We start from the raw sequence: 23,305 nt of genomic DNA, 5'->3' as shown, positions 1-23,305 counted from the left end.
TAAACTTTAAGTGTTAGATATGTAAATACACAAGAATTGGGTGGTATACATGTAAATGGCAGTCTATTTTCTTAATTTTAGTTGACAGTTTATAAAACCTATGAGCTAATAGTTCGATCTCGCCCATGTGCAGGATGAAATTCTTCGACACATGAGATTGGTCGTGTGACTCGTATAATAGCCTCCGACCAATCTTTTTTAGATCAATCAATTGTATGATTACATAAATGTGAAAACATAGTTAGACGAAGAATCATCATCTTGTGTGTAGTTTATTGAATTATTTAATTGCCAATTATTATTATTATTATTATTTAAATAGTATTTTATTAATTAAATGTTGCTTTCGTAAACTTTCTCATCTATTACGTGGAAGCCGACAAGGTCAATTTGCTTTACATTTTTACCCAAGGTTGGGCTTTTGTGACAATTCCAAATTTTAGAAATGATTTTATCATCATGAGTCATTAATACTATATAAAGTTATTATGCAATTTAATCATGCCTTATCATACTTTAAGATTTACCTTATGTTTATGTGTTACATGCCCAATATATTTTATTAACTAATTACTTATAATGATGCAAACACTAAATATGAAAAAAATTGGTTATGCAAAGTTTATTTATTAGATATGTAAATACATGGGAATTGTGTCGTGTGTATGTAAATGTTCCAATGTCAATAAGTATATTGTTTGCATTAAAATAAATGCCAATAATATGCATGTGTAAAATATAATAATACAATTATTTTTAATATGATAATAACATAATAAGAAATAATATTTTAATTTATATCATAAATATATTAGATTTATGCCTTTTCTATATTTGAGAGTGATCTGAACCTCGTTCTAAATAAGCATAAAATTTGTAAAAAAGAGACATTTTCAAATATTTGTACCTCTTTTGTTACTCTATATTCGTGCACCTCATGTAATATTTTCTCTGAATTCAAGTTAAGAGTTTGTTTGGGTAGCTACAACTGTTTGAAGAAGCAGACAAAGTTATCGCTAAGCTACAGTCAACAATAACTTTCTAGCAACAAACATAAGTAGTCACATATGGCTAGAAAATATAGTTTTTAGTTGCAAATTTTTTAAAATACGGATAAAAAATAGTTTTACAAAAAAAGAAGCACCAACGACAGCTTCAAACACATCATATACATTTCATCTCTATGAGAAAATATTCCGTTCGGACACCGTGCGAACGGATGACTAATCACCGACCGTCACACCGCCATACACATCATAGACGACATGACGGCCGGTCGTCGGCCGTCCGGACTTTCGGAAGGAATTTTTTTGGGCCCTATAAATGCGCTTTTACCAAAATACCCCCGTGCCCTGCGCTACACCGTGCTACTTAGCTCACGTTTTTCACATCACTTTCTTTAATATGAATAAAACCAATGAGTAGTTAGGCAGGCCGCAGCCGATTCGATGGTGTTGCTCTCCCTGCTGCCACTCGCTGGTCCTTTTTCCGGCTTTCTCCTCCGCGCCGGATGGAGAGCGCCACTTGTCGGTCGGCGCTTCTGCGTTCTCGATCGACGGCTTAATCAGAATCGCTTTTGTTGCAGTAAGCCAACCTTTCTTTCTTGATTTATGGTGATCTCTAAGCTATCGCGGATAACCTGTTTGCTTTATTTCCTCAGAGGGCTCTTTGTTTATTTTCTCATGCGATTACTTGCTCATTTGGTTGGGGAAAAAGTGATTTTATGTTTTCACTTAGATTGAGGGTGAAGATGAAATTATGATGTTTGGCAAGAGTTATGGAGTTTAGGAACATTATTGATGTCTAATTACAATGGTGAATTTGGAAAAAAAAAATGACTTTTTTTCTTGAAATATGATCTTTAACTCAAAAGGGAAGTTTGAGATCACTTGTGTTCTTTGTGTTTGTTTCATTTATATTTTGATTTGAATTAAAACATATTTGGTTGTGATAAGTTTTTTTAAAAGCACTCGAAGCAAATTTAAATTTTTTGAGTGCTTTAATAAGGTGATTTATTTTTAAAAATGAAATAATAAAATGGCTAACAATTATGCTAATCAAATATATTTTTAAAAACAAAAAAAAAGAATAAAAATAAAAATGATGCCAAATAGGACTTTAAGGATTGAAGCAATCAAATGAATTCTTATTGGAGTTCGGCTTCATTGTTTAGCTTCTGGCACTCAAATATCTTGCAATGATAATTGCTTGGAATTTTGAGATCCTTAGGAGATCGCAATATATTTAATTATGCTTATATGTATATACCACATAAATTCCTTATGTATCTGTATGTTTAGTATCTAAAATTGAATGTTCACTTATAGAATACTTTAGCATCACAATCAAATCAAAACATATGCCCGAAAAGATGTTTCATTTTAGAAAAATTAATATCAGTCGTCTTTTTGACGTGATCTTAAAATTTTGAGAGTTATATAAAAAAAAATTAATTTTGATGGCATATATATAAATGTATAATTTGTGATATGCATGTAAGTTCCCTCTTGATTGGCCTCAGGGGTGAGGTGATGGGTTTTGACTTATTTGTATCTGAAATATTGAGCATCTTTGCTTGTCTGATGAGCCTTTTGCATGTGGTATTGGAAAAGCTTGCTAAGAATGTCGAGGGTTGTTGCAAGATTTAGCCAATATTTAGCCATGATTTATAGTTTTAGATTAAATCTTTCCAAATTTTTTTTTTAGCCACATAAGCTGCATTTTATTCTTAAATCCCATTTTCCTCCTATTTTACACTTAAACTTGCATCTAGTAAATCTCAAAAGAAGTTGGATTTAAGTGATTTATGTTACTTTTATTCACTATACTTCTTCTCCTTCATTTTTATCCTAGAGTTTAAAAATATTTGGAAAATAATTATTAAAGTTTTAACATTTATCATGCCAAACAATTTTTTAGAATATCACTCATCCGCAATTTTTTAAATTTGGATTTACAAGATTTATTAAATCCTCATTATAGCCTAAGAAACCCTTTGGTTATCCAATTCATCATTGATGAATTATCGTTGTAACCTTAGAATGGAAGCCTTCTGAACTCTTTTTGGTCACGAAGAGTAGGGCTGTCAAAAAAGCTCGTTGTTTCTCGAACAACACGAATAAGTTTTTAAAGCTCAAATTATAAACGAGCCGAACAAGAACAGCTCTTTGTTCGCTCATGTTCAACTCGTTTTAGCTCGAAATAAAAAAAAAATTTATATAATTATTTATATCATAATATATTACATATATTATTTATATGATAATATATTATATATATTTATATCTAAGTTTAAATCATAATACCTCATGTAGTAATGTGGTTAGTGTCTTCTTTTGTATATATTTGGTCATGTTCAACTCGTTTTAGCTCGAAATAAAAAAAAAATTTATATAATTATTTATATCATAATATATTACATATATTATTTATATGATAATATATTATATATATTTATATCTAAGTTTAAATCATAATACCTCATGTAGTAATGTGGTTAGTGTCTTCTTTTGTATATATTTGGTCTAGGTTTGAATCTCACATTTTACATTTATTTTTTTCAATTTATTTTTAACGAACCAATTTCAAGTCGAACACAAACACGAATATTTAAATCGAGCCGAACACGAATACACTGTTCACGAGCCGATTTAGAACACGAGCTATTTCGAACGAGCCGAACACACGAGCTCAAGCTTGGCTCGTCTACAGCCCTAGACACATTTATACAGTTAATGATCTGCTTTCGAAGAGTCCTACTATTGCTAGTGCGAGAATTCATGAAACAAAAATAAAAAAAGGAAAAACCCTGTATTTCTTAATCCTCTTTTTTCCTTCTTTTTCAGAAGAAGTGGTAAATTATCCTTCAAATTGCTTATTTATTATGTAAAATGCTAAAAGTAAGGCATGTATCCAACTATTCTCCAATTTTTATTGCAAATTTTCTACCCGGGTTGGCACATTTTCCCTAACTTCAAACCAAGTTTTGAAATGCTTAAAGAATTATTATTGAGGACATAAAAATTTTGAAGAATAATAACTACTTCATTGTTGCCTTTTTTTTTATTTGCTAGCTTAATTTTCATTCTTTCATCATGCTCATGCACTTCTCATTTGATTTCCTGAGGAAGTACTTATTTATTGCTAATGATTAATTTTGAGTTTATTCACTTTTAGATAGTTTGTTTACTCCAAACACTTTATAATCAAGCTCATTTACAATCTAGAGCTATTCTTTTTTGTTTGTTTAATTTATGAAAAAGGCTAAAACATGAGAAAAATTGGACAATGTTATAAATTTATGATGCAGGATTAACACTGTGGAATTTTGAAAAGAAAGAAAACTTTTTGATATTTTTTTTCTTAGTTCAATTTTGATAGATTTTTTCGAGAGAATTGTTAAAATAGATCCCTGACTTTTTGCAAGAGTTCATTTTAGTCCCAGAGTTTATAAAATGACAATTTAGTCCGCAGGTGCTGAAATAGTCTGGAATAGTCTCCAAGAAGGTTTATTTTAACCTATTTTAAGGTCTAGGGATTAATTTGAATGGCCCAATATGGACGGTCAATGGGGACTATTTTGGCACTCTACTCTACTCTTATCTTTTGTCTGAGACTAGTTTGTCATCTTCTACACAGGCTTGATAAGTAGAGATACAGATATTAAAAAAACAGCAGAACAGTCTGAAATTATTTTCTTAGGCACAGGAACCAGCGAAGGTATCCCTCGAGTTAGCTGCCTCACTAATCCCTCAAAAAGCTGCAAGGTATGAAGATAATATTTGTCTTTTTATACTAGCTTGAATTAATTCCTTTGAAAATCTCATTCTTTATGATTTTCAGTGCTGATTGGCTGTTTCAGGTCTGCCTAAAAGCGACTGAGCCTGGCAGTAAGAATAGGAGACGCAACACGAGCATCGTTATCCGTTACACTAGTGATAATGGAAGCTTTAACATTCTTGTTGATGTTGGCAAGTATGCTCAGTTTTACTTGTTATTTATTTCACTGCTATCACAACCATTGGTTACTTTAAGAATCTCAAAATTTGTGAAGGATCTAATGTCCTCATTGCTATTTGTAATCCTTATACTTGACTAATACATAATTTTTGTTATATTTTTCATAATTTTTAACTTTTTTAATGCTAATATGTTGATCATTGTTATGGTTAGATATATCTTCATTGGTTAATTGTGATTTCAATTTAACTCTAGTCACATTATACCTTTATAATGTTGATGGTGAGCTTTTGGATCGCGCTAGTCATAAAGATATACCACGAAGTGACAAATCTAGAAAGAGTTGAGTTTGTGCCAATTTGATTATTACGTTGAATTTATTGTTGATATTCTTCTTCCTTCTTCCTTTGAATGAAATAGAGCGTGAAATGAGGCCATATTACTGATATGGAGTATAAAGAAGTGAAATTGGGAGATATTTTTGTGAAGAAGCTTGGGCTAGCATTAATGAAAAAGACCAACTAAAAGTATAATAAAACTAGCAATTGAGAGCACATAAAGAGAGGAACCACCAAAAGAAACTAACTCAATAAAAAGAACAAAGAACGACTGTGTAAAGATTCAATGATTACAAGAAACACTGGGTTTAGCGAATGTTCGTGCCTAGCTATTCTAGTTTTTGAATCAGACCAAGAAATACAAATCAAAATTTTGTTTTTGACCCAAAATTGAGCATAAGCTCAACGTGATAATGCATTTTGCTACGAGCATGTACTTCACAGACAAGCGTGTGGTTGGCTAACACATTGTTTTGCATCACTCCTAAAGCTCTCTTTTAATAACATGGATTATAAGTATTACTTCCATTGCAAAAAATATTTGACAAACTATTAGAGATGAAAACTACATAATAATGATAACTATGTAATAGAGTTATAATTAAACATTTAGATATTGATAGCCAATGCATGTAAATGTTAACTTTTCAGCATGCACACAACTCTTATTTATAGATCCAAAAATGAATCAAAAGTCATTGATTATATTTATGCTTTATAATCAAGCCTCTCATAGTACCCTAATGGGCCGCTGGGGATCACTGTTATTTTATGTTTTATAATTGTTATTTTTATTTTTCTTTTTTATATTTTAATTTGAAACAAAATATGTTTGGCTATTTGATTAAGGTATAATTATTTTTAAAAACACTAAAAAAAAACTAAAAGTTGTTTTAAGTATTTCTAAAAACTTGTTAATTTATTTTTCGAAACAAGAATAAAAAATATGTAAAAAAGCTCAGTAAATAAATATGTTTTTAAAAATAAAAGAAAAAAAATAATAAAAAAGATCCAAACAACCTTAAATTAGAATCAGGGTTTTCACGACTCTAATTGAGTCCATCAACCCCTCTCAAAAGAGTCATTACTCTACGAGCCCGCCAACCAAGCTAAGCACAATATCAATGGAAGGATACTACCAGAATCATATCCTTTATGTACGCTAGCATAGCTTTTATGCATGTTATGTCATAACTCATGAACAAGGGATGAGTCTATGAATGATATGAGCAAATTTTAATTTATACTAAAGAAGAAATGTGACAAAACAAACTATACCATCAATTTGTTCCTAAACGTTATATATCATAGCAATACAAACATAAAACTTTCTACGAATGTTTAAAGCATGACTTATAATTTATTAATTATATAAGTTAAGTATATAAAAGTTAGGGGCATTTATATACATACAACCCAATTCCTATGTATTTATAAGGCCTAAATTTTACTATTTACATTTCTATCATCCAAATCTTTCGTGTCACATCAAAAATACCAACACTTTTAAAAAGTAAAATACCTTTTTTCATGCATACGTAAGGTGACATGTATGTAAAAATTGAAGTTTAGGTGGTAAAAATGTAAATACATAAGAATTGAGTGATATGTATGTAAATTTTCCTTTTTTTTCATGTTTTTTTTCTTATAACTTCAAGCACGCGACTAAAGATTATATATTTAAAGCGGAAGACTCTAATTTGGATTGAAAATATGGGTTACATATATTTTTTTGTTATTCTAAGCTTAAATACTTCAATATTGACTTCAGTACATTTATTGGTTATCTCTGAATATTTTTTGTCTAATGATCCCTGTTACTTCATCTTCTTCAATGTGCTTTGCAGATTTTTCTACCATAGTGCTCTGCGGTGGTTTCCTACTTTCGGGTAAGCATTCAATTAGTCATATGGATATCATATGCTGGAACATTTTTTTTAACTTTATTTTATAACCACTGATTTTGCATATTAGCATGCACTGATTTTGCATTTTGCAAATATAACCACTTGACTTTAGTTCTGTGCTAATTATGATTTTTTGATAATGTCATTGCTATTTGTTTTACTGTTGCATCATATTCATGAATATAAATTTGATATATTTATCAAACAAAAAATTGGTAAAGCTTCTTTAGATTTTTTTTTCTGGAAGATTTACATGGATACCACTCAGTTATTATGTATTGACATAACTAACACCTAAACTTCAATTTTTAGATATATACCATCTCATCTATGCTTGAAAATGTGTATTTCACTTTTAGAAAGTAAGAATGGTGGTATTTTTTATGTGATATGAAATATTTGGGCAGTACAAATATAAAAAATAAATTTGAAGTGTTACATATGTAATGGAACAGGGTGGTATGTATGTAAATGCCCCATTTTTTTTATTTTTTAGTTTTGTCTAAGCAGAAATAAATGCTGAAAATTTTGTGGGAAATAATTTAAAAGAGAATAATTCTTAAAGACAAAGTTGACAGAAGTAAAAAATTCCAAGTAATTTATCATTATATATGTGGTGGCAAACTATATTTCTAACTCTAAAACAAATAAATCCTTGCACCTTATGGAATAAATTCTCACTTCATCTGCTGTTCAGCTCTTGAATAGCCACTAAACTTTTGACTGGCTTAGGTAAACTACATCATAGTTTTTTATTCTGGTTTGATCTGCGATCGTATAAAAATGGTCTTGTTATATCCCATTTCCTTCACTATTTTAAAATGGATTTTTTGTAATCATTTTATACTTATAGAATTTAATAATTATCCAATGAAGCTGTCAAGATCAATGGAAAATTCAGTTTCTTGGCTTTTGTAATGTCTTTCAGGTTGAGAAATATTGATGCAGTCATAATTACACATTCTCATGCTGATGCAATTGGAGGTCCATACCATGCAACTCACTTGAGTTTTATTGCTTTTTATGAAAATAATCAATATTTAATTATTTACTTCTAAGAAGACAATGGTCTAGTAGCATTTTTATGTCTCATTGCTCAATTTCTACCAAAAAGAAATTATTTCTTGCAGGAAACATTTTGTTTTATTGTCATGCCTTATTATGATTGTTTCTTTCAATTAATCTATGTTACAAAAATACTGTTTTGGTATTTGATTATCTTGTTTTAGCAAACCGTGAGGTTGTTCCTTGTCATTGAAGTAGTGTTGTGACTCACCAACGATCTCCTCATATAGCCTTATAGAAATTTCAATGGAGCCTTTGTTGCTTAGACATAGAGTTTCACGGCCGTCATCTCTTTCAAGGAAAGGACAGATAAAGAAGAAATTACAGGGCTATCATATCCTAAGATGAATGATTTAATTATGCCATAGCAACAAAAACCATAAATAAAATATGGAATAAAACAAGGAATAAATCTCTTTATAATGTCTTATTTTTTTCCTATTTACGGAACTGTCACGCTCTTTGTGGGATAAAGGCTTGTTGTTGTTGTTGTTGTATTGAATTACTGTAATCTTATCTCTATTCATCAAATTACCGCAGAAATTCTGACCTATATTTGTCCATTTTTTGTGAAGTTCCCAATGATTTGCTTTTATCAAATGCAAATGTTTGACTTATTGTTTTTTTTTTGGGTGTTTGGCTGTAATTAGGATTTAAGTTAAGTAGGATATACTAAATTCGATAAATCTGGATTTATTAAATCTAATGATGTTAAATATAAAATTATGTTTGGTATTATTTAAGTTAAATCCACTTAAATCCATAAGAAATGTTTGGCATTTTTTGTCAACATTCAACACAATGGGAGAGAAGACGCAAGTAATTCCCTTAAATCCACCTACCGATCGGATTTATTAAATCCATGATTTATGTTACGTCATAGGAAATTTTGGATTTAATAAACGGAAGGATTTAGCGATCCTAAAATTGTGTTTGGTGGATTTACGTGTAATCCACATGGTAATCCTTCTAAAAGTAGGCTACCAAATACCGCCTTGAGGTGGGCATTCATATGTAAATATGCTTGATTTTAGTCTATTCAACATGTCTAAAAAATGAAAACTATGACTAGAAATAAAACTCCCAAGATGATATGACTTCTAAGCCCCTTATTGTCGGTAGCTAAGTCCACCAAGTTGACCCATGGTGATGAAACATAGAACTTTTCATAAAGGATAACTCTCCACTCACTGGAAAAGGACAACACCATATCTCAAACAACTTTCTGTTATCAAACCTTCATCATCCTTTTTCTCTTACATACTTTCTACACACTTCTTTTAGCTTTATAAATACCTGTACCTAAAGTTAACACTAGTAAGGAAGTATTACCATTATTTGCTTTACCTACCTGCTTCTCCCCTTTTTTTTTCTTCTTCTCTGTTCGTTTCTTTTCTGCAGCTACACAGTAAAAGCTTACAGGGATGATCCTCTGGTTGCTTCCTTGTCGTCCCTTTCTTTACATGATATCAGAGACCCTTTGCCTCACCATACAAATGGAAGACTCCTCCTCATCTCCCAATGAACTTTTAGCCTTTCTCAGCATCGAAGACAATCAATCCCTCCCTCTCCCAAGTTCCTCATCTCAAAAATCAAAATTGTGGTCACCTACTCTCTTTCAACCGACAACTATCCCTTGTAGTGCTCACAAGTCCTTAAATTCGTTAAGGAAAATGGCTGGATTCATTGACGGATCGATTTCCAAACCACCCACCACAACACTCAATGCCGATGGCTCAAGCAATCATCCCAACCGAGCACACAACACCTAGATATTGGTGGATCAAATTCTGGCAGCTGCTATACTATCCACAATATGAAATACCATACTATCTTATGTCGTGAATAACGAGAGCTGCAGGTAGATTTGGACCACACTGGAGAAACGTCTACAAGCCACCAACATATCCAAGGTCATACAGCTAAAAAACGAGCTATACAATGTATCCATGAAGACTCAAATCATGGCACAATATTTGACACAAATCAAAGTCATAGTGGACAACATAACCGTCACCGGCCTACCAAGCGTTCAAAACTGTTATCCTAACTTCTCTCACCCTTATCAGCCTTGAGGACCTCTACTCCCTCAACAACAATGAAATGAATGCATCCAATGAAAAAAACACTAATCCACTGTCATCAGAATCTCATATGGCTCTCTATTCCTAACGAGGACGCGACCGCATCTACTACCGAGGATGAGGAAGGAATACCAACCCATAAAAAAAACCACCCGATCAACACCACCAACAAAAACAACACTCCGCCGCATCAAGTACCTGTCAAATCTGCTACAAAAAGGGCCATCTCGCATCTCACTGTTGGCACCGATTCAATATGAACTATCAACCTACCAAGCCCAAGGAACACTGTGCTCTTCTTGTTACTACATCTAATCAAAACCAGGATTGGTACTTAGATATCGGTGCTTCCAACCACCTCATCACTGATTTCAACGCACTTCACCAAGCCGAGCAATATCGTGGCCACGATCAAGTCTTCGTTGGCAACGGTGATGCCGTACCCATACAACACTTTGGCACGGGCATACTTCCAACTCCATATTGTAAGCTCCTTCTCTCAAAACTATTTCACACTCCTCAAATTACACATAATCTTATCTCCATCTCCCAACTCGCCACTGACAACAATTGTATCATTCTATTTGACACCTCCGGCTACAAGATTCAGGATCGAACCTCTCGATAAACAATCCTTCAAGGCCTATGTTGTGAAGGACTTTACCCCGTTCTCATTCCCAAACAAGCTATGCTCTCAAAATTCACCTCAGTCGACTTTTGGCATCATTGACTCAAACATCCCCACAAAGAAATCCTCAACTCTATTTCCACACAGCAACCACATTTATGTATTCCAAAATCTATTTCATTTTGCAACTAATGTACTACATCTCATAGACTACCTTTCACCCCCTCTAGAAATCATACCTACAAATCACTAGGACTTATTCATACAGATGTATGGGGACCCTCCACACATATTTCTAATCAAGGCTTCTATTTCTATGCTATCTTTGTGGATGATGCTACACGCTATACTTGGGTTAATTTCATGGCCCACAAATCGGAAGTTCTCACCCACTTCATAAAATTTAACAATAAATTGAAAATCAATTCAATATACACATAAAATGCATACGATCCGACGGTGGCTGTGAATACCGGAACCTTCATTTATCCATCAATTCTCCTTACCTTACAACAACAACAAAGCCTTAATCCCACTATATGGGGTCAGCTACATGAATCATTTTTTCTCCATTGAGTCCTATTTAGTGTCATATTTTCATTTAGTTCTAGTAAATTAAGATCATTTTTTATATAATAAGCCCAAGTAGTGGGATCATCTTTTCTCACCTTACACACTGGAATAAAACGGCCTAGCAGAACATAAGCACCGCTATATCCTCGAAGCCGCCAAAGCACTCATGGCCACATCGAATCTACCATCTCAATATTGGCCCGACACTATCCTCACGGCCGTATACCTAATCAATTGCATGCCCTCTGCAAATACTCAACATCTCTTCCCATATCAACCCCTTTACAACAAATCACTTGACTAAACTCACCTTCATAATTATGGATGTGCTTGCTTTTCATGGTTACCCCCGCACACCCACAACAAAATAGAACAACGTTCGGCTTAAAACATTTTTCTCAGTTACTCCAATAGTATCAAAGGTTACAAATTTCTTAACCACGCCAATGGTAAAATTCTCATCTCCCGACAAAACACCTTTAATGAACACTCCTATCTCTCCCAACACACACCAAAACACTGCCAACCTATCACATACAATCCAAACCCACCTCCCTTTACACTCCTTCCTACCACTATCATCCCCATATCTAACTCCACTCCCTCATCTCCAACACCAGTCGAACCAATCACCGCAAACTCCTTTCCCACATCATCTTCGGTACAACCAAAACTCCACATACTCAACCTTCTTTCCCCCCAACTCACCCAATGCTAACTCAATACAAAACAGGCTCACTAAAACCATAATCCATCTTCAATCCACAGCATGTCGTTACACGCGATTATGAACCACTAACGTTTCAGGAAGAAAAGCACTCTCCACATTGGGTACAAGCCATGCAAGAAGAGCTCACAACACTACAGAAACAAGCTTCTTAGACACCCATCCCTCCACCAGTCGATCAACCCATCCTAGGATGCAAATGGATGTATAAGATCAAGCGCAACCCCGAAGGAAGCATCACTCGCAAAGCCCGACTGGTCGCATGCGGTTATTAGCACAACTTGGATTGCATTTCACTGACACCTACATTTCAGTTGAGAAACTTCCCACCATACGCCTTTTTTTAATCATTGTTGTCCACCATGAGTAGCAGATTATGCAACTCGACATCTCCAACGCATTCTCCGTGACAAACTCCACCAGACCATCTAGAAGCAACAACCTCCAAGCCACCTCGACTCTCAACACCCCAAACATGAATGCCTCCTTCAGAAAGCCATCTATGATCTCAAACAAACTCCACATTAGTGTTTTAGTACATTCACAGGTTATCTCCACCAACTTGGATTCCGCACAAGCCAAGTCGACTCCTCTCTATTTGCACTCCACATTAATTCCACCACTCTACCTATCACTCCACGGGGATGACATTCTTGTCACGGGTAATAACCTCAACGCCATAAAAAAACTACTACGTTGAAGCATAAATTCTCCATGAAAATATTGGGTTTCGTCTCTACTTTTCTGGGCATTTCCACTATTCACACCAATCAAGGTTTATTTCTTCCTCAAACACCTTATGCGTTGGAGATCCTTAACAAAGCCGGCCTAGCTGATTGCAAACCCACACCAAACCCCATACACTCCTCCAAAAACCTTCCCACCGAACTCAATCACCCCTACCCCAACCCATTCCTTTACCGATAACTCATTGGATCTCTCCAGTACCTAACAATTACGTGTCCTTACATCACCTATGCTCTCAACATTTTATCTCAACACCTCCAACAGCCCCTAAGCCTTCATTTCCACCAACTCAAGCTGCTTCTCTGCTACATCAAAGGCACCCTCGACCTAATCTTGCCCATCACACTGGGCCCCCTAACTCTTCAAACATATTCCAACTCTAGCTAGGCAGACGACCCTTCACGACCACCGTTCTACTACAGGTCACTGCCCTTTCATAGGCAACAACCTCATCTCATGGCAATTTAAAAAACGACCAACAGTTGCACATTCTTCTGAGGCCGAATATCACACTCTCTCAACCGCCATCACGGATGTCATCTGGCTTTGTCGACTTCTCCAAGATTTTAAATCCCCCACAGTTATATATTGTGATAGTACATCCGCTCAGGCCATTGCACGCAACCCAATATTTCATGCCCACACCAAGTATATTGAGATCGATTACCTTTTCGTTGAAGAGAAACTTATGTCCAAGGAGATCAACATCCACTACATTTCCACCTCCAATCAAGTAGTGGACATCTTCACCAAGTCGCTTACAACACCCCGCTTCACCTTACTTCGAGACAAGCTGACACTTCGACAGAACCAAGCATCAGCTTGAGCGGGGATCATAAAGAATAACTCTCCACTCGCTTGGAAGGCACAACATCATATCTCAACCAACTTTCAATTATTAACACATCATTACCCTTTTTCTCTTACATACCTTATACGCACTTCTTTTAGCTTTATAAATGCCCATACCTAAAGTTAACACTAGTAAGGAAATTCTAGCATTATCTGCATTACCTACCTGTGTCTCCTTTTTTTCTTCTCTGTTCGTTTCTTATCTGCAGCTACACGGTAAAAGCTTATAGGGACAATCCTCTGATTTCTTCTTTGTCGCCCCTTTCTTTATAATCTTGATCAGTTTGACCACTTGATGTCCTTAATCAAAAGTGTTGTCAAATATCACATTTATTATATAATTAATTATGATGGCTTGTGATATAAATCTTGATCCTCTAGATCTAATATAAACTCTAGATAGTCAAATATTTTTCTACATTGAGGAAATATCTTGAGAAGTAAAATAGATTGCGTTTGAAACTCTATACCACTTAACATTTATTGACCTTTGGAAAATTTACATGCATACCACACAATTCTTATACATTAAATATCTAACACCTAAAGTTTGAAATATATATTTATAACACTGCATGAAAAGGCGTATTTCACTTTTAAAAAATTAGTAACAGTGGCATTTTTTATGTAATGTCAAAGATTTGAATGGTATGCATGTAAATATCAAAGTTTAGGCATTAGATATGTAAATATATAAGAATTGTTTCTAACTTCATTTAACATTTTACATTTTCAAGGGAAATAACATAATATTTAGGCTTTCAAGTTTCACCTTCATTTTACATTTTCAAGGGAAATAACCAATAGTTGGATGAATTGTTTCAAACTTCCATTCATATTTTGGGTAATTTAATTGAGTTTGCAGTGAATATTATCTCAAAGCAACTAGCATTATTTATTTACTTAGTTGTTTATTATTATTATTATTATTATTATTATTATTATTATTATTATTTTGCTACAGGACTTGACGATCTTCGTGATTGGACAAATAATATCCAGCCATTTATTCCAGTTTATGTGGCAAAGCGTGATTTTGAGGTGAGATGTAACTTTATGTAAATTGCCTTGTTATCTACCGTAAAATCCAAAGCTTTGAATCTCGTCTTTTGGTTAATCATATTTTAGTCTTGAAGCTCCTATTTTTCTTTTTTCTTTTTTTACTTCAACCTTTTTGTGATATATGCCTTATGTTCTTTTGCACAACAATCCTATGTTATGCCGATATCTGAGGGTAATTTAATCTTTGTTAGTACAAAGGCAATTTAGTCATTCATCATTTAATATTGTTCAGTATAAATAGGCTAATATGTTTAGAGTTAGGGTTTGCATGAGATTGTGGTTGCGAGTCTTAGGCTCGGGGTTTGAGAGAGATCTCCTACCTCTCAAATTGTAGGATTTGGGAGAGATCACTTATTTCTCAAATTGTAGGAGCTTATCTTATGCATCCGTATTGAGTTGTTTGAAGTTCCTATAATAAAATATTCGTTTGGCCTAATTTATGTCGAAAGAATCTTCTCGGATCGTATGATCTTATAGGAGAAAATTTACTCTTTATGGAATAAAACTCACTATTTAAGTGTGAAATTTTAAATTTTGGGAAAAATTATCTATTTAAATAAGTTGTAGGCTTTTTTTTTTGTTTCTTTCTATTTTCATCATACCCTCCTAATGATATTTTTGTTGTTTGTTAAAAGTGTGGTTAACTTTGTCAGATTTTTTCTTTTTACTTTCTGAAACTATCTATTCATGTGCTGTTTAAATTGTATGCATGAGTTTCATGATTCCTAACACGTGTGTGTGTGTGTGTGTGTGTGTGTGTGTGTGTGTGTTAATTTCTTCCTCTTTGCCTATTGGCTTTTTGTGCCTTGGATTCTTAATTTTTTGTGTGATGTTTAAATTGTGATTTTGATTGTCATGATTTTCATTGATTGAACATGCTTTTGAACTTGCCTTAGATTTTGGTGAATGTTAAAGTTCATGCTATATCTGTTTTTTTGTCACATAGGACAAACTTGAATGGTTGCACCTATTGCATCTAAGTTACTGCAAAGCACAATTAACTAAAAGAACAAGGTAAATTTCATTTAAAGTCATATGATTCTAAAATTTCCACAAAAGCGTGTTTTGAGTGTCATCAATAGTTCAATGTGTTGGTTACTTTCCAAACAAAAATTCAGATATTGATTTTGTGGATGAAGATGATAACATAAATTAATAGGGGGCATTTACATACATACCGCTAAATTCATATTTATTTACATATCTAACACCTACGTGTTGCTTTTTACATTTATAGCACCCAAAATTTTCATATCACATCAAATATATCACTTTTTTAACTTTTAAAATGTGAAATACACCTTTTCATGCATAGGTAAGATGCCATGTATGTAAAAATTGAAGTTTAGGTGTTAAATATGTAAAATACATAGAATATGAGTGGCAGGTATATAAATCTTTCAATTAATAAAAGGATATCATAGAAGTTGCACGTTAGATGACTGAAGATAATATATGCTACATCTAAAAGCAAATATAATTTAGTTTTAATTATTTTGAAAAATCTAATACTTATGAATATAAAGTTTGTGGAAGAAGTAACTAGTTGAATGTGTTACAATCTAATATTTATGCTTATAAAATCTAATAATTATTGTGAATATATTTGAAGGTTTTAATAAAGTATTATTTAACTAGAAATTTTTTCTTATGATGATATTTTTGATGAATTAACAACACCTAGAAAAATATCAAATGTTTCTGATTTAATTTTTATATAGTCTTTGCTTAACCTTTAGCATTATATGATGAATATAGTTGAATGTGTTGAACTTAGAAAACAACCAAATGGTTATTAGAAGAAAGGATTTATGTAGTCCAATTATTACTTCTAGAAATAGATGAAAGATGGCCATGTGTTTAAAATCGACTAGTTAATTAAATTATTATCATTTATCAAATTTTATTCATAGATTGGTCAATATACTTAGCATTATTATTTGTTTGGGGCATTTACATAACTACCACCCAATTCCTTGGTATTTACATCTAAAAGCTAAAGTTTACTTTTTACATTTATTTGCTCAAATCTTTCATATCACATCAAAAATATCACGATTTTGACTTTTAAAAAGTGAAAAACATCTTTTCATGCATAGGAAATGTGAAAATATGAGAAGAGCCATCTCTCTCTCGTGAAAAAAGTCATGAAGCTATTGAAAATCTAGAATCAAGTAGTTGAAGAGGAAGTTCGAGCACTAAAGCATAATGATACATGGATTCTTACTAAATTTCATCCGGATAAGAGAAATGTTGGATGCAAATGGGTTTTCAACATCAAATACAAAGCTGATGGAGGTATTAAGAGATTTAAAGCCAGACTTATTGCAAAAAATTTCACTCAAACATATGAGATTGACTATTAGAAGGCCTTCACACCCGTTGTCTCTCTTAACACTATAAGAACTCTCCTTTTAGTACTATATAACAAGGAATGAGGGCTACATCTTTGACATAAAAAATGTCTTCTTGAACGGAGATCTGGAAGAAGAAGTGTATATAGAGATACCACTAGGACTTGAGAATAGTTCTAACAGACACCTAGTATGCAAACTTAGGAATTTTATCTATTGGCTTAAATAATCATCACGAGCGTGATTTGAAAGGTTTGCTAAAACTATGAGCTCTAATGGGTATTCTCAAAGTTAATTTGATCATATTTTGTTTGTAAAACATAATTGAAGTGGTAAGATTGTTGCAGTGAGAGTATATGTGAATGATATGATTCTTATTGTAATGTTGAGAGAGAAATTATTAAGATTAAAGAAGCGCTTGCCACGGAGTTTGAAATCAAGAACTTATGAACCATGAGATATTTTTTAGGTATTGAGGTACCAAAGGAAATACATCCAAAATCTACTAAAAGAGACAATGAGGATTGAATGTAAGTCTGCTGATGCTCCAATGTATCTCACCCAGAAGTCAAATAGGGGAGAAGAAAGTATCTTTGTGGATAAGGGAACATATTAAATATTGGTAGGAAAGCTCATCTAGTTGTCACATATGAGACCAAATATTGCATGCTCTGTCAGTATTGTGAGCCAACACATAAATAGCCTAAATCAATAGCATTTATAAATGGTGTACAAAATTCTGAGATTTCTCAGGAAGACTTTTGGTTATGAAATAATTTTTAAAAAAGCCAAGAACAGAGAGGTGGAATTCTACATTGATGCTAATTGGGTTGTGGAATTGACAGCAAGTCTACCACAAGTTACTTCTTCTATGTATAGGAAAATCTGGTGAGATGGAGGAGTAAGAAACAAGTGGTTGTTTTTAAAAGCAGTACATCATAATCAGTACAGGACACTCGCCTTGGGAATTTGTAAAGGGATCTTGATTTAAAAATTATCAAGGGAACAAAGATGTACGTTCAATAGGCCTATACAGATGTTTACGATAGTCAAACAACTATCATTATTGTCAAGAATTTTGTGCATCATGACAAGACTAAACATATTGAAATTGATAGACAAAAGTTAATGAGAGAATTATACAGCTAAGCTACATTCCGACACACTAACAAGTTGTTGATATTTTTGTCAAAGCTGTTTCTTTAAGTACCCTCTCAGTATTCCGTATCATGCTTGGTCTACAACATTTACGACCCAACTTGAGGGGGGAGTGGAAATCTAAGAAGATCCGACTCTCTCTCTTTCTCTCTTGTGTGGGCCGGCCGACCACTTTCAAATCCTGGAAGATTTTATTGGGACAACTTAGGAAACTCATGATTAATTTATTCCCTTTTTATTCTTTGTTATTTTAATTTTTGTTTCATAATTATTTCTTTTCCTAATTTAGGTTAGATATATTTGATAAGTTCATAAATTATGAGGGATTATTTTACTATATATATGTACCTTAAATTTGAATAATAAAAAATTAAGGATTATTCTTCTCCAAATATGTATTCTACAGATATGGTGGCGTGTATGTAAAAATTAAAGTCTAGGTATTAGATATATAAATACCTAGGAATTTAGATATATAAATACATACGAATCGAGTTGTATGTATGTAAATCTAATTGTTTTGTATTATTTTTACATAATGATTCAATGGCGGTTATCATCAAGCACAACATTTCTCAATATATTACTTCATCATGTACTTTAAGCTAACCACAAATTTGAATCTATCATTGCACGTTCTTTTGCCAATAAATGGCCTATATCATTCGTGCATCACAACACAACCAAAAAATCTATAGGCGCTCTTTGGGATCATTTCTTATTTTTACTTTTTCTTTTTAATATTTTATTTTATTTTTTGTTTATAATTTTATTTGTAATAAAACATATTTGATATGCTATAACATGTCTAGTTGTTTTAAAAACACTCAATAACTTTTAGATATTTGATTTTTTTTTTAAAATCATTTTAATTTATTTTTGAAAAAAAATAATAAAATCATTCAAAAAAATATTGGAAGCAAACATGTTTTTAAAATAAAAGTAAAAATGAAAATAGAAACAAAAATAAAAGTGATACCAAACAAGCCAGTACTATCTATATAACCTAATATATGCTCTGTTTTCTTTTGGCTTTGAAGTATAACGGTCGTTTAATTGGCTCCAGGTGATGAAAATGACTCATTACTACTTGGTGGATACAAGTGTTGTTTCAGAAGGTGCTGCAGTCTCAGAGTTGCAATTTAATATAATAAAAGAAGAGCCATTTGTTGTACATAATCTCAAGGTTGGTTGGCAGTTATATATGAATATGAAAGAAGAATTCACTATATCAATAAAAAAAAAATAAAAAAAAAAGAATTATACATGGAGAGTGATGGCTCTCATAACAAGCCTTAATCACATTATATATATGTGGCCATTTACACACATACCGCCCAATTCTTATTTATTTACATATCTAATCTAAGCTTTGCTTTTTGCATGTATATCATCCAAATCTTTTGCATTTATTGAAAGAAGCAACAAATTTGACAGTACAACCAATTTGATTCTGATTTCATGAGTTAAGGGATTAAAGTAAGGAAGATTTATATACATCCCACTCAATTCTTATGTATTTACTTATATGCCGCCTTACCTATGCATAAAAAGGTGTAAATAGTGGTTATTTTGTTGTGGTGTGAAAGTTTAAGTTGTTATAAATGTAAAAAAGCAAAGTTTTGGTGTATGGATATGTAAATACATAGGAATTAGGAGTTTGGGGAGCATTTTTCAAGCTATTTTCTTTCTTTAGTTCTATTTTATCATCTGCTATGTGTGCGATTGATTTAGATAACCCCTTTGCCCGTCTGGCACGGCCGAGGATATCGTTCGCTTGGTTTTCGATTCGGCGATATCTGCTACGTAAGGCGAGTATCATCTCTCCTCTGTCTCTTTAAATATGGCTCTACAAAGCCTAAACATTGCTTCTGTAAATGCAGTGATGTGAGTGAGATACCTCAAGAAACATATTTGCTTCTCAGAGACTGTGACTTACTTATTCTGGTTCAATCTTCACTTGGATTAAAATCCTTTCATATTTTGCAATTGAGGCATTTACATACATGCCACACAATTCTTATGTATTTTCATACTAAACACCTAAATATTCATATTTACAACCGTCGCTACATTTTTTAAAATGAAATACTCATTTTCATGCATAGTTTTATGACACCAAGACGTTATAAGTGTATATATCAAACGTTAGGAGTCATATATGTAAATACATAAAAATTTTGTGGTATTTATGTAAACTTTCCTTTGCAATTTTGTCCTCGAGTCGATCACTTTTGATGCTTATTCTTTATGTTCAGGACATGCTACGACCGGATCGTTCTTCCTCGACGCATTTCGGATTGCCCAGAGTATGTAAATGTTGTGCTGCTTGATCCTTTTCCTCGAAATATTCATGTTGCAGATTTAGCAGCTTGTCTGGTTTTGTAAATCTATCATGTTGTCGAGCAGGCTTTGGAAGAGGTTCGAAAAATCCGACCGAAAAGAACTCTCTTTACTGGTATGTTTACATTTTTACATATCACATAAAAAAAATATTACTATTTTAACTTTTAATTAAAAGTGAAATACACCTTTTCACGCATGAAAAAATATTACATCAGGACTCCGCATGTAGAGTAGCATGCAGAGTCCAATGAAATTACGCCGTGAGGTGATCGGCCCGGTAACACAAGGGAATATTCCCCTCGTGTTATTCGTGTTAGTTATTCAGGTGTTATTGTGTGTTATTCAAGTATTATTGATGTGTTATTGCGTTATATAACACCGAAAATATTCCCAGAACACAATAACACCTGAATAACATACAATAACACCTGAAGAACACGGAATAATACGAGGGGAATATTCCTTTGTGTTACCTCGTGTTATTCAGGTGTTATTATGTGTTGTTCGAGTATTATTGATGTGTTATTGTGTTATTATAATACCGAAAATATTACCAAGAATATTCTCAGAACAAAATAACACTTGAATAACATACAATAACACCAGAATAACACTTGAAGAACAAGGAATAACACGAGGGGAATATTCTTTTGTGTTACCTCGTGTTATTCAGGTGTTATTGTGTGTTATTCAAGTATTATTGATGTGTTATTGTGCTATTATAACACCGAAAATATTTTCAGAACACAATAACACCTGAATAATATACAATAACACCTGAAGAACACGGAATAACACGAGGGGAATATTTCTTTGTGTTGCCTCGTGTGATTCAGGTGTTATTGTGTGTTATTCAAGTATTATTGATGTGTTATTGTGTTATTATAACAATGGAAATATTCCCAGAATACACTAACACCTTAATAACATGCAATAACACCACACGGAATAACACGAGGGGAATATTTTTTTGTGTTGCTTCGTGTTATTCAGGTGTTATTGTGTGTTATTCAAGTATTATTGATGTGTTATTGTGTTATTATAACACCGGAAATATTCTCAGAACACAATAACACCTGAATAACATACAATAACACCTAAAGAACACGGAATAACACGAGGGGAATATTCCTTTGTGTTGTCTCGTGTTATTCAGGTGTTATTGTGTGTTATTCAAGTATTATTGATGTGTTATTGTGCTATTATAACACCGAAAATATTTTCAGAACACAATAACACCTGAATAATATACAATAACACCTGAAGAACACGGAATAACACGAGGGGAATATTTCTTTGTGTTGCCTCGTGTGATTCAGGTGTTATTGTGTGTTATTCAAGTATTATTGATGTGTTATTGTGCTATTATAACACCGAAAATATTTTCAGAACACAATAACACCTGAATAATATACAATAACACCTGAAGAACACGGAATAACACGAGGGAATATTTCATGGTGTTACCGGGTCGATCACCTCACGGCGTAATTTCATTGGACTCCGCACGTAACTCTACGTAGAGTTAAGTGCGAACCCTCTACGTAGAGTTACGTGCGATACGGAGTCCTGATGGAATATTTTTTTTCCATTAACATCAGCTTAGTTGTAATGAAATGTGTTTCCTGCATATATTTTGAAATTATAGAATTAAATATAAAAATAAGGTGTTAAATAAGGAAAAATATAAGTATTCAGTGGTATATGTGTAAATCCCCCTAATTTAAATCTAATTATTTAAAAAAAAATAAATCTAATTAGAGAAAAAAAAAAGAATAATTTTGATTTTATTTTTATTATTTAAGCAGGCATGATGCATCTAATGGATCATGAAAAAGTGAGCGAAGATCTTGCAAAACTGAAGGAATTGGAGGGCCTTGATTTGCAGTTGAGTTATGATGGTCTGAGTGTACCTGTGAATTTATAAATTCTTTGAATATTTTGTTCTGCGTTGAATTTATTTATTTATTTTTTTGCTATTTTTTTGGCATTTACATGCACACCACACACACAGTTGCGTATTTACATATCTAACACCAAAATTTTCATATTTACCCACTTAAATCTTTGATATCACGTCAAAAGCACCCGCGCTACTTTCAGCTTAAAGTTAAATTCATCTTTTCATGCATAGGATCATGTCGCTCGAGTGTTATAAATGTAAATATGAAAGTTTAGGCGTTTGATATGTAAATGTATAAGAATTGTGTGGTATAAATGTAAATTTCCTTTTTTTTATATCTTTTTTTAATAAATTATGTCATTTTGTTCTTAATCAATTTTCAATTTTAAAGCATTATTTTGTGTGATTTTATGAGCATTTGAACCATTTCTTAAATTCAAAAGAACTGAAAATTTGCATTTTAATTTGATGAATTTAGCCGCAGAATGATTAGTACATGGAAAATATATATTGTTTATTTATTTATTTTTTTTGTAAGTTGGTGGTGAGCTGCAATGATCTATGTTTCGGCATGTAAGTTGTTGATATGAGTTTGCTCGGGT

General features: G+C 32.8%; 1 protein-coding gene across 1 annotated transcript; it reads left to right on the top strand.

The window, feature by feature from the left end:
- Positions 1–1,411: 1,411 nt before the first annotated feature.
- LOC110022163 (putative hydrolase C777.06c) lies at positions 1,412–22,796 on the top strand. The gene is made up of 12 exons (XM_020720981.1): positions 1,412–1,584; positions 4,639–4,766; positions 4,862–4,974; positions 7,145–7,186; positions 8,133–8,188; positions 14,845–14,921; positions 19,521–19,640; positions 20,189–20,265; positions 20,338–20,401; positions 20,713–20,763; positions 20,864–20,912; positions 22,609–22,796. Exons 1-12 carry the CDS (start codon positions 1,449–1,451, stop codon positions 22,725–22,727), a joined length of 1,032 nt encoding a protein of 343 aa, XP_020576640.1. The 5' UTR covers positions 1,412–1,448; the 3' UTR covers positions 22,728–22,796.
- Positions 22,797–23,305: the final 509 nt, after the last annotated feature.

This window comes from Phalaenopsis equestris, unplaced genomic scaffold (assembly GCF_001263595.1).
Source record: "Phalaenopsis equestris unplaced genomic scaffold, ASM126359v1 Scaffold000002, whole genome shotgun sequence".
NCBI classification, from domain to species: Eukaryota; Viridiplantae; Streptophyta; class Magnoliopsida; order Asparagales; family Orchidaceae; genus Phalaenopsis; species Phalaenopsis equestris.
The sequence above is the reverse complement of the archived record's forward strand: the minus strand, read 5'-3'. Positions and strand labels throughout refer to the sequence as shown.